General features: G+C 35.4%; 1 protein-coding gene across 3 annotated transcripts; it reads left to right on the top strand.

Annotated features, from left to right (window-relative positions):
* The first annotated feature begins 6589 nt into the window (after positions 1 to 6589).
* On the top strand, positions 6590 to 11012 carry LOC104895741 (glutamate receptor 3.6). Of its 3 annotated transcripts, none has more exons than XM_010682321.4 (7): positions 6590 to 6786; positions 7061 to 7436; positions 7541 to 8892; positions 8998 to 9275; positions 9373 to 9404; positions 9483 to 9889; positions 10169 to 11012. In XM_010682321.4, exons 2-7 carry the CDS (start codon positions 7154 to 7156, stop codon positions 10697 to 10699), a joined length of 2883 nt encoding a protein of 960 aa, XP_010680623.2. In that variant the 5' UTR covers positions 6590 to 6786; positions 7061 to 7153; the 3' UTR covers positions 10700 to 11012. The 3 variants fall into 3 exon arrangements, with proteins under 3 accessions (XP_010680623.2, XP_048502493.1, XP_057251633.1); XM_048646536.2 differs by having other exon boundaries at positions 7124 to 7436; XM_057395650.1 differs by lacking the exon at positions 6590 to 6786 and having other exon boundaries at positions 6800 to 7436.
* Positions 11013 to 13554: the final 2542 nt, after the last annotated feature.

Genomic DNA, 13554 nt, shown 5'->3' on the forward strand with positions numbered 1-13554 from the left:
GTTAGCATTGAGGAATCTTTTTTAGAATTTTTAAATGTGAATGATACTGGCCAAGGACTAATGTTTTACAAAGCAAGTTGAAAAATCTTAATCTTAACATATTTGATGCACGAGGACAAGGATATGATAATTGGTCAAATATGAAAGGAAAACATCAAGGTATTCAAAAGAAGTTTTTAGACATTAATCCGAGAGCATTTTATACTCCCTGTGGTTGTCATAGTCTTAATTTAACATTGTGTGATATGACTAACTCATGTGGTAAAGCTTAAAGATTTTTTTGGAGTTATTCAACGAATTTATACAATTTTTGCAATCTACTAAAAGGAGACAAATTTTAAAAGATAATGTAAATGGATTGACTCCAAAAATCATTGTCATTCACTCGTTAGGAGAGTCGTGTAGATAGTGTTAAAGCTATAGAATTTCAAATGTCAGATTTTAGAGAAGCTTTACTTGAATTATCAGAAAATGATCTTGATTCTAGAATAAAAAATGAAGCAAAATCCTTAGCGACAAATGAGGTTGGTGATTTTGAGTTCTTAATGGCAATAATTGTTTGGTTTGAGATATTATCTACAATTAATATGGCCAACAAGCTCTTACAATAAAAAAAAAATGCTTATTGATGTTGCTATGGAAAAAATAAAGGGGCTAATATTATTTTTTGAAGGATATAGAGAATCTGGCTTTTATAATGCCTTAGATAATACTAAGAGAATTGCTATTATAATGAATACTAAGCCAATATTTCCTCAAAAAAGTATAATTAGAAGAAAGATAAATTTTGATGAGATTCAAATACCCCATCAGCTGAGCTATCTAGGGATGAGTCTTTTAGAGTTACTTACTTCATTTACCTTGTTGATCAAGCCGTTGTTTTCCTTGAAAATAGATTTGAGCAATATTAAGAGTATGAAAGTATTTTTGGATTCTTGTTTAACTTGCACAAGTTACAATCATTGGACCATCTAACTTTGTTGTCTTGTTGTAATAATTTTTTAAGAGGCAATAAAACATGATGATCAATCTGATATCAATGGAAAAGAATTATATGTGGATTAGATTTTCTAAGATGAATATTGCCTGAAGAAAAAATGGGACCTATTGATATATTAAATTTTTTGAAAGGCGTAGATTGTTTTCCTCATGTATGTGTTGCGTATAAAATTTTATTGACTATTCTTGTGACGGTTGCTTTTGCTTATAGAAGCTTTTCAAAATTGAAGTTGTTAAAGTCTTACTTGCGGTCTACCATGGTACAAGAAAGGCTTAATGGACCAGCTTTGATAGCAATTGAGAATGTCTTTTGAAGACAATACAATATGAAGATTTGGTTGATGATTTTGCTTCAAAAAGCGTTAGAAGCAAGAATAGCTCGTTTTATGTAGAAGATTAATAATAGCTTTAAGCTGTATTGAGAATTGATTTACCATTTTAAATAAAGTAGTTTAAGTTTTTGTGGATTCAATTTGTAAGAATATAATCGTATTTTGATAATTTTCTTAATACATATTGTTTTATTATGAAAATTTCATTTTTCTAAATATAAGGGGCCCAAATTTAAAAATTTGAACAGAGCCTCTAAAATATTTAAGACGGTTTTGCTAACAATCACAACTAATTTTACCAAACACTTTTTGCAAACAACCAATTTATAAAGCTAATACATACCATCAATACCTCCGACCAGTCAAATAAACTAACCGAACTAACCAGCAACCAACAATCAATTGCCAAACAACTCCATTATTAATTCATCTTCTTCTCTTTCAAAACAATCAACTTATATTATAGAATTAGTATGACTTCTAATCAATAAATTAATTTCATTTATAAAAAAAAAGAATATCTAAACATTTTCCTTCCATATTAGGAGCCGACTTTGCAGTACTCCTTGGGACTTGGAACAACAGAAATAAGAAAAGGATAACTTGAACGAACTTCATTAGCTAGATGCTCCATAAACAACTGACAAAGTCAACAACTCCTTTACCATGCTTTGATATTTTTATCATCCTCCGACAATATTATAAGAATGTTTATGCTATGGCACTGGTTTAAGATGATGCAATAGCTTCTCACTATTAAAAAAGAAGAAGATAATAGCAATAAGTATGACAATGGCTGCTTAACTACCTTTAGTTCAAGTATTTTTGAGGGCATATTATCTTGTTGAGAATTTGAGATGAAGACAAGTCGTCCCCAAGACCCCAACTACTTCCAAATGCTTACTAAAATAAACAATGTAAACTTTCACTAACTGTTTTATATGATAGACAATACTATCATGATTCATGACATTTAAGATCTTGGAAAGACAAGGTATAAGATTTTCAAACAGTAGCTTACTATTGATATTATACTATTATTGATTTTATTATCAACAACTAGTAATAATCGGATAAACTTGAATTTACCTGTGGATAATTACCTACTACTATGAAATTAATGTGTAGTAGAATCCAACTTATCTTCAATGATTACTACATTTTTTCAATTATTTATTAGAAGTGGGTTATCTATTCGCTGGGTAGATATAGTTATGTCTATACTAAACTATCTTATAGATGTAATAATTCAGAGTCATATAAATTAGAGATATTACAAGTTCATATTGAAGATTTAGCTAAGTTAGTATTATTGTAATGAATGTATCTATAGGTGTATAATCTAAGGATCGGATATAGTTATAATTTTTCTTTTTAATAAAAAAATCGATTTTCCAAAGTACTCAATTATAAATTTAAACGACTATAGTTGTTATATACTTCCTCCGTTTCATAATACCCGCTACACTTTTCATTGTGGAAGTTTCACATTTTTCTTTTTGGGCAATAAACTCTCTCTATCTCTCTCCTCTCAGATGGGTCCCTTTTCTTTTTACTTTCTAGCTCTCTCTTCTCCAAAAATTACTTAGGAGTCTGTGCATTGAGAAGTGTAGCGAATAATATAAATTGGAGGAAGTATAATAATCAATGATTTGAGATATATTTAATTTGTTACACGTCGAATAGAAATTACACTTTTGGTCCATATGCTCAAACTGGTCCCACTTTTTGAAATTCTGACAATAATCCCAATTTTGAGGTGTGTCTACTCAAAATGGTTCATTTTAACGATAACTTATATAATTGTTAAAGAAAAGCTTATTGACCTCCTTTCCCCTCCCAAAGAAATGAATTTAAAAGAATCTAACCCTCCCCAATCCCTAGACCTTACCCCTTCGAACACTCCCTTTCCTCTCCCTCCCCCACCCCTAACAGTCTGCGTCCACGAGTAGTCAGCATTTAGCAGCCACCCAACTCTATGTCCCTCTTTCTTTCCTCCTTCACCACCACCACCACACCCACTCCCACGACCCCCACCCCTAACAGTTTGCCACCACCAGTAGTTAGCAGTTAGCAGCCACCCAACCCTCTTTGTCCCTCTTTCTTTCCTCCTTCACCACCACCACCACACCCCCACGCCCCCCCACCCTAACCCTATCCTCTTGTTGTTGCCTTCTACGAATATCACCACCCTTGAAAGCCCTTTCCTACTGGAAATGGAGATGAGTTCAAGGAATGTACTTGCATTTAAGTGGATCATCGACGACTGATGGATCAACGACGAGATGATACCAGAGGCGGAGGCCTTGTGTAGGGTGAGCAACTGCACAGGCCCGTCAAATATAAGGGTCCAATTTTATTAGTTGTCCACCTAAAAAAAACCTCAATCTAATTACAAATTTAAAGAGTTTAATTTCTATTTGGTATTTTTCTTCTTCTTCTCCTATTCTCCAAAAAGCCCCATTTATAACTCTTTCGTTTCTTTTATTCACCAAAAAAAAATTAATCTTTATAATTTATTTTAGCACAAGGTCCCTAATTTTATGAGACGGCCCTGGCTGATACGTCTAGTGACAAAGGGGAGGAGTGTTGAGGGAAGGGATTTCGAGAGGGGGGTGCAGGAGGACGAGGAAAGGAGGGGGTGGTTTCTAGTGGTAGTAAGATAGGAGGGGTAGGGGGTGGTCTCATGGTGTAGTGTTTTTATAAAAAAAAAATTAGTGAACTTATGATCAAATAATTACATTTAAGTGGTTAATTAAGAGCTTAGTGTCAAGATATATTAAATAAGTTCTTAATTATATAATTAGCTATTCAACATTTGCATGTTACTAATAGATTAATGATTTGTTTTTGGCAGATATAAAGTTGGGATTACTGTCATAATTTCAAAAGATGGAACTAGTTTGAGCAGATTGGTCGAAGATGGGATGATTCGTATACATTTTTCCAAATAGGCAATATATTCTCTTTTATCTTCAAATAAATGCAAAATTACCAACTATGGCTTAGCATGAGTGTGAGGAGCACCACCAACTTTCACTACTAGTCAAAATATCACCCATTGCTAGCATGAGTGCAACATGTATTATACATGACACTAGTGGTCAAAGATTTTGCAAGAGTTGAGGAATATCCAACTAATTATGTATTACACGGCGCCCATGACAAGAGTTGGTGATATTCCGATTATCACTTCAAAAGGGGATTGCTAAACACCTCAAAATTACTTAAAATCATCTCGAGACCACTTTTATTTTACTATTTTACCCCTTCTCTTTTTTCCACCACCCATGCCACCACCTACCTCCTCCACCACCCACCTCGTAACAAAATCAAAAATTTTTTGGGGACCATGGCGGCGAACGGCCCGCTTGAACGTTCCACCCATGGCCCGAACGTTTGGCCTGGACGTTTGGGCCATGGGTGGAACTAGAGTTGGGCATGGACTGAGCCGGGAATGAGCCTGTTCAAGGCCCGACCTGTTGTCCGTTACGTGGGCCTACCACGGTCAAGAAATTTTATTTTCGAGTCATCCCGGCACGAGCACGCCTGTATGCCCCGTGGACCGGCCCACAACCGAATGCCCCTTTTCTTTGTTTTTTAGTCTAAAATTGCCAAAAAAAATTACATAAAGCACGGGGCAGGCCTACAGGAGGCCCGATCCGAAGGCCCGTGGACAAAATTTGAAAATTTAAGGCATGACATGGCACGGCCCGCCATTCATGGGTTTGATCCCAACCCATGCCCCCAAAAAAATTTCGATTTTGTTCTTTAATCCTTGCGCAAAAGAAGAGGATAAGCAACCTGGCCATGGGTGAGAGACAAGGACTTCGGAGAAGCGATCGACGATGGTGGTGAGAGACAAGGACTTCGGAGAAGCGATCGGCGATGGTGGTGAGAGAAAGGTCGACGAATATCACGATGGTGGTGTAACTTCATTGAGTAAGATCTGGTAGAACTCAGATCTGCAATTTGAGTTGAGAGAAATTGTGGCGGTAGGTTGGAGGTGTGGTGTTGAGTTGGGGATATGGGTGGGCTGGAGGTGTGGTGTTGAGTTGGGGGATCTGGGTATACCTTAGATTCGCAATTTAAGGAGATAGATTGTGCCGGTGGGTAGGAGGTGATGGTCTAGGAAAAAAAAAGAAAAAGAGAAGGTTAAAGTTAGAAATATTTAGTGAAAATAGAATAATTTTAAATAATTTGAAAACGATGTTCAGCATTTTAGCTTCGAAAGTGCCGCGGGTAGCTCCAATTTTCAAACTTGGTCCAATTTTGCGTAACATATTTTTTCATATCCTACCTTACGGAGATGAACACGCAATTTCTCAAATTTTCCTATTTTATGGAGATCGATTGACAATGATGTTTAGATACTTTAGATGATGCTAGGTACGTGGGGCCTATTTTGAAGGACTTGGACCATTAATTTTCTCCCTTTGCTTGCTCCTGTCACGTATTCACGAGTGATAGATTATGAAATAGCACTACTCCTGTATATTTCCAAACATATTAGGAAAGTGGCAAGATTATCAACCCAGAAATTTCCATGCTCTGCCCACATACGTAGCCTTCCAAAAGGACCAAAACGCAGCATTATTATTGGAAGCATTTTTGTCTCTTCTCCTACCTTACATTACATCAAAAACATGTGGTAGAAATACAATAATCAACTCATAGGTATCATACTCATTTCTACAAATTCTGTTTCTTTTTTATTATTATATTATATATTTAGAAAAGTTAGTGTTTCGGTATTGAATAAGAGGATACCTGATATTACGAGGCCGTCATGTATAACGGTCCTTTAACAAATGATAAGTTGCTTATTTCACAATTGTTGAATAATATGTTTTTTTTCCGGTGAACAAGAAGTAAAAATTAGTAAATTCAAAAATAATGTTAGAGTTATTACAATACGAGATGTAAGCATTTATGTAAAAATTAAGAGGGTTAGAAAAAGTCTTAATATTCATGCAATCATCTAGTCTTCTTTCTTTCATTTAGGAAGGTAAAAGGAACTTAATGTGTTGATTTAATTCATTTTCTTCATCATCTGCTGAATTTTTTTTTTTTTGGCAAAATTATATTCTCATTAAGCATGAAATTTTGTCTTTTGTTCTTTTTTCTCTTTCTTCCTTTACTAGGCTTTCACTTTCATGATATAGCATCCACATATCTCAATTGAGCTGTATGGCCTACACTTCAACTGTTCTTTCTTTTTCAGGCTAAGAGGTTAGTTTTTGTCAAATTATATCTTTCAAGACTACAAAAGACTCCCACTTTCATCAGTGTGAAAACATAATTGCACTTAAAAGAATTTCAACCAACATATATATGTCTTGCATTTACCCTTTCATAGCTTAGTAGTTACTTACAACTTTTTTTTGTCAATAGAAAATTTAATGCTGTGATGTGAAGCTCTAAGAATCCCAAATTTGGCCACTTGTAAATTATGGTAATGTTTGATTTTCCATCTTTTTTCTGAAGTTTTTTTTTTTTTTATATAAAAAAGATAAGTTTGATGGGTTCCTTGTTTATTGAAGAAAAGGGTTGTAATCTCTGATTGACTTTCTAAGTAAATAAATTAATAAAAGGTTGCTTCATGTTTGTTTATTCCTCTTGTCTAATATTTAGAACTTTTAGGCTTTTGTTTAGATATTGGAGCTTTCTACCATGTGCTTCTCTGCTATTATCACCTACATTATGACAAGTTGTTCTTTGTTTTGCAGCAAATGAGAACTGGGTTTTTATGGGGTTTATTGGTTCCAATATTTATGAATATATATGTGCAGGAAGGTGGATAGATTTTCTGCTACTCCACCATGATTTTTAGGGTGTTTGGATTTTTGCTGTTATTTAGATTGATAATATTGCAAAATGGGATATTATGTGCAAATGGGGTTGATACAATTTCTTCAACAAGACCTAAAGTTGTCAACATTGGAGCAATAATGTCTTTCAATTCCATAACTGGTAAAGTTGCAAAACTTGCAATTGAAGCAGCCATGGATGATGTAAATTCCTCTTCACAAGTTCTTAAGGGAACTAAGCTCAACATCTCAATGTCAGATAGCAATTACAGTGGATTTCTTGGAGCTATTGAGGGTAAATTACTTTAGAAACCCAATTCTTTTGTTGCAATTTTGTTTGATTTTGTGAGAATTTTATGTTGATTTTATCATAATCTTGTTGTTCCTTATTTCTTTCAGCAATGACCATTATAGAGAGTGGGGTAGTGGCAATAATAGGCCCTCAATCATCTGTAATAGCTCATGTAGTTTCTCAGGTTGCAAAGGGACTTCAAGTGCCTTTGCTCTCCTTTGCTGCCACAGACCCAACCCTTTCCTCCCTAGACTATCCTTTCGTTGTTCGAACGAACCAAAACGATCTTTTCCAAATGGCTGCAATAGCAGATATTGTAGACTACTATGGATGGCGGGAAGTAACCGTCATTTTCACTGATGATGATTATGGGAGGAATGGGATGGCTGCTTTAGGTGATAAGTTGGCTAAGAAGCGATGTTCAATAAGCTATAAAGCTCCTATGAGTCCTATCCTCAACAGAGAAGACATAAGGAATGTTTTGTTTGAGGTTGCCTTACAAGAATCTAGGATCCTTGTTCTTCATACTTATAATAATTATGGCCTAGAGGTGCTTGAGGTTGCTCGCTCTCTTAATATGTTGGATATAGGGTATGTTTGGATTGCTACGAATTGGCTTAGTGATGTTCTAGATACAAACTCACCTCTTTCTCAAGATGCACTTAGTGATGTTCAAGGTCTACTTACCCTTCGTGTGCGCACTCCTGATTCACAACTCAAGCAGAACTTCATTTCTCGGTGGAGAGATTTGGTTCGGAGAGCAAATGGGAATGGCTCATTTGGGTTGAACACTTACGGTCTTTATGCCTATGACACGGTTTGGATCCTTGCCCGTGCCCTAGATGCATACTTTGATCAAGGAGGAAACATATCATTCTCCAACAATTCTATATTAAGTCAGTTGAAAGACAAAGACTTGCATCTTGATGCAATGAGCACCTTTGATGGTGGAGCACTCCTGCTCTCTAACATATGGCAAACCAATATGACTGGTTTAACAGGCCATATACAGTATGATTCAGATAGGAACTTGATCAACCCTGCATTCGATATCATCAATGTGGTTGGTACAGGTCATAATACGATAGGATACTGGTCTAACTTTTCGGGTTTGTCACTTAAGCCACCAGAGTTACTGCACTCTGGATCATCTAATCAGTCAGATTCAAGTCGAAAACTGTCTATTGTAATATGGCCAGGAAGGACCACAGAAAAGCCTCGTGGATGGGTTTTCCCGAACAATGGGAAAGTTTTAAGGATTGGAGTTCCATGGCGTGTTGATTATCGTGAATTCATTTCATATTCACCAAGCCCAACTTCATTCTCTGGCTACTGCATTGATGTGTTCACTGCTGCTGTTAATTTGCTTCCTTATGCTGTTCCATATAGGTTGATTCCCTTTGGGAATGGGAAACATAACCCAAACATAAATCAGCTTGTTGAGAAAATTAGTGCAGGAGTAAGTATAAAATTATTTCTCCATCTTTAGCTTTGTGCAACTATTAAAGCATAACTAGTAGTAATATATGATCGTATAACCATGCTTTTCTTTGGTTTTTTTAAGGAATTTGATGCTGTTATAGGCGATCTTTCAATTACCACTGACAGAACAAGGAATGCAGATTTTACACAACCATATGTTGAGTCAGGTCTAGTTGTTGTTGCCCCTGTTACTGTCCAGGAATCTAATGCCTGGGCTTTCTTCAAGCCTTTTACTCCAATGCTATGGGGTGTTACTGGTTTATCCTTCATCATTGTTGGGGCTGTTGTATGGATTCTCGAGCATCGGTTTAACGACGAATTTCGTGGTCCACCTAGACAGCAAGTTTCAACAATGTTATGGCAAGTGTTGTCCCTATTTTTTTTTTTTTTTACTTGCCTCAGTTTTCATGTTTGGTTTGTTAATATTTTTAACTTTTTCTTATGCTTTTTATTGCAGGTTTAGCTGTTCAACTTGGTTCTTTGCTCATAGTAAGTGAGATTAATTATGGCCTACAATGAGTTTAGTGAAATATTAAAGTTGATTTATATTTCTATTATCTTATGCAGGGGAGAATACTGTGAGCACATTGGGGCGGCTTGTGCTACTTATATGGTTGTTTGTAGTTTTGATTATTAATTCAAGTTACACCGCGAGCTTGACCTCCATGCTAACAGTGCAACAACTTACTTCCCATATCAAAGGGATAGACAGTTTGATAGAAAGCAGAGAACCTATAGGATACCAAGAAGGTTCATTTGCTTTCAATTATTTGAATGAGCAGCTTAATATTCCCAAGTCCCTTCTTATTCCTCTTCACTCCGAGGAGGGGTATGATGAAGCTCTAAGAAAGGGTCCAAGCAATGGTGGAGTTGCTGCGATTGTTGATGAGAGGGCATACATGGAGCTCTTCCTCTCATCTAGATGTGAATACACTATTGTTGGTCAAGAGTTCACCAAAAATGGTTGGGGATTTGTAAGTATCTCTTTCAATGACCATACTAAGAATTTGTTAATGTTATATGCCATTCGTATGACTCATACCTGCTCTTGGCCGCTAATAAGCTTGCTAATCTAATGACCTAACCAATTTCGAACCTTGACTGGCTTAAGACTCGGCCCATGTGTCCTCTTAGTACCCGGTCATGTGTCCGATTTTCTTAATCCGGACTGTCTCACCTGATTGTCACCTGCTGCAAATGTACTAATCTCATTCAATTACTTGTCTAACATGTCTCTCTCTTTCGCTCCTCAGGCATTTCCTCGGGACTCTCCCTTGGCGGTAGACATGTCAACAGCCCTACTGCAGATTGCGGAGAATGGTGACTTACAAAGGATCCATGACAAATGGTTAATGAGAAAAGCTTGCAGTTCACAGGACACAAAACTTGATGTAAACAGGCTTGAGCTGAAAAGCTTCTGGGGACTTTTCCTTGTATGTGGCATAGCTTGTTTTGTTGCCCTGATATTATACTTTGGCCTTACTGTGAAGCAGTACTTCCGCCATTACACTCCCGAAGATGAAGAATCCATTGGCCAAAGTAGTAGCTCAAGGTCGAAATCTTCTCGTGGAGTTCAGACATTCCTATCATTTGTTGATGAGAAGGAAGAGGAAGTCAAGAAGCGCTCTAAGAAAAGGCAAATGGAGAAAGGATCAAGTAGAGGAAGTACTCCCGGATATGCATCCAATAGAAGCATTGTAGATTTGTCAATGAGTAATTCTAGGATTAATCATATGGATTTTTCCCCTGCTCGAAGTAATGGAGGGAACAATGAGGTAGTATAAGGACATAATAAGGTGATTTTATTTTTTTTTTGACATCAAGGTAACGTACAATAGTGAACAAGTTAAAGGAAAACAAACTAAAATAAGCTGACACACAACCATAGTTATGTACTACCCGTACTAAATTGTCGCCAATAAGGTGATTGATATCAGCTAGGCCTAGCAGAAAAAATGTAACTAGGTAAATAATTGCATATATTTTCTGTACTGATTTTCTAGCCTCTTTTTGATCTAACTGTAATCATACACATAATCTTATACTTCACACGATGGACTTACAATGATATATATAGACACCAGGGTAATTTTCCTATTTTAAGGAGTGACTCTTTGCTATATTCATAGAGGTAAAAATTTTAATATCTTACTATTAGTCATTTGTGTTTTACCTAAAACTTGTTGGTAATGATATTAATTATATAAATTTTCATAATGTTCGTCTCATTTCTGGTTGTATCTTTGTGTTTGAATCAAATGTGATATTATATAATATATTACGTGATGCTTCATGTCTTGTGTTAAAGGCTTGAAGCTGCATGTATACACAACCATCACCAACAACAAAATTGTTATAGCCTTAATCCCAATAGCATGAAATTTTCACCACATGAGATGTCGGAAAAAAAGAGAGGGAATAAGAATATGTGCGTGCATTGTAACGTTCAGAAAGATAGATATCGGGTTTCATTAGGCTACATTTGAAGTAGAGAAAAAATACATTGATCGAACGTGTGCATAAGAAACCATGGAATATAGAAGTGACTACCACAACGAAACATAATGATAATAATTAAACACTTACGCTCCGTTTGGTAGGGCGTAAAACATTTTCAGTGTAAAATGATTTTCATGGAAAACAATTTACAATGAAAAACGCAATTCCAAAATTAGTTTTACGCCCTACCAAACGGAGCCGTAAGGAAAATGATGAAATGAAAGGAAAATGAGAGAGAAAGTAAGGAAGTAGTGAGAAAAGTATACAAGAGAGATAAGGAAAACAGTTTTCCCTTCATTTTGAAAGGAAAATGGTTTTCCATCATTGAGAGAGTAATTTTACCCCAAGGAAAAATGGATTTACACTCTTTTACCCACCAAACAATGTAAAACTGAAAATAGAGGAAAACAGTTTTCCGAAAAAACGTTTTACGCCCTATCAAACGGAGCCTTAGATTCAATAAGAGTCTTAGATGATCAGTTAGATCCTAGACATAGGGAGTGATCAGACAAAGACATTAACTTGAGGAAGATGGGTATATGTATGGGCACATTAACCCACTTGAAAACAATTAATTATCGTTCTTTTAAATGACAATAGACTAAGATCTACTCAGTAAGTCAACAACTCACTACAAATAGAAATAAATAAATAGTGGAATTTACCTCATCGGTTTTAATAGTTTTATTTCTAATGGGTTAACTACTCACTGAATAGATGTAGCATTACCTGACTAAGACCATGTGTTATATAAAACGATCAACCAAGTTAATAATCATTCTAGGATGGAGTAAACTTTAAAAACGAGTGTATGTAATCTATGTATATTGAAAAGTTAGCACAATCATCATATGAACAAGTAAAAATCACCCTTAGGTTGCACTATATGAAAGCGGTCCCGACATATCACATAAGGTGTATATCCAAGTAGTTGGGTTGAAGATTATATGGTTGATCATTTTTTATCTTTATGACTCTTGCTTCCTCACTTGTTTAGTGGACAATAGGTAATCATATCGTTATTAATTAAATACTAGGTTGTCTAGTTTTAGTTGAATCAATGATGATGTCTTAATATGGTGTAATCATACAATCAATATATTGGATCTCAATAGTGAATTTCCATCGCTAATTCTGAGTGCATAAAATAGCTAAGATTTATTAGCTAAATTTTCAAGCGTGTCTCAAACGTTGACATTTCACTTCCTACTTCTCTAAGCTTAAAGTTTTCCTAAAATAGACTGTCGAAAATATTAATATGTGAATTTCAGGTCAAGCCTGTGAAAGATAGACCACAAAATGTGTTTCTCGTTCAACTGTGAAACAAAATCTCATAACTCGCCTTTTTTTTTTTTTTTTGGTTTTTTAGGTAGTAAGTAGTAATGATGTGTTTTACTAAATTTTATGTTGTATTTTCCTGATATTTTTACGCTATACTCTTAAACTTTCTAAACATTGCATAAAATAGCTTTATACTTCCTCTGTTTCTTTTTACTTGCAACAAAACGACTTTCACGCTTGTCAATGCATAATTTCAACCATCAATAAGTTTCCAATAAATAAAAATTATAAAAAGTATATATTCGGGAAATATATACATTCACACAAATCTAACAAGATCCCACATGAATATGTTTTTCTAAACATAAACCAAGTAGAGTTGGTGAATAGTGTAAAAGTCAAACCGTTGCAAGTAAAAAGAAACGGAGGAAGTATAAGATATCAAACAATAGATTTTGGGACTTTCTTACCCTGTCGGCATAGTGTTGTTTGTGGGTCTTGTTAGATGACCGAGGTTTCAGATATGATCTGAGAAATCGAAGACTAAGTGAAGTTTGGGGTAAGATTTTCTATTATTAAGGGTATTTTGTGTGACGTTTATAAAGCTTAGGGGTACAAACCGTACAATGTGAAGAGTTCAAAAACGTCTGTTATAACGTAGAATTTCGTAAAACACAAAGGTACCACGTAAAAAAACCCAATTTTTTTTCTTTTTAACTAAGTTAAGGAAAAATGAAAGTTAGGAGAACCTCTACACGAGGGGAACTCCTAAGCCATTGATTAGAAGGAATCACTAAAATCGAAATTATTACAATCATCAATCAAAAAGCTAGAAGATAAAATAAGATGACCGACATTA

Source organism: Beta vulgaris, chromosome 6 (genome assembly GCF_026745355.1).
Source record: "Beta vulgaris subsp. vulgaris cultivar EL10 chromosome 6, EL10.2, whole genome shotgun sequence".
Classification (NCBI taxonomy): Eukaryota; Viridiplantae; Streptophyta; class Magnoliopsida; order Caryophyllales; family Amaranthaceae; genus Beta; species Beta vulgaris.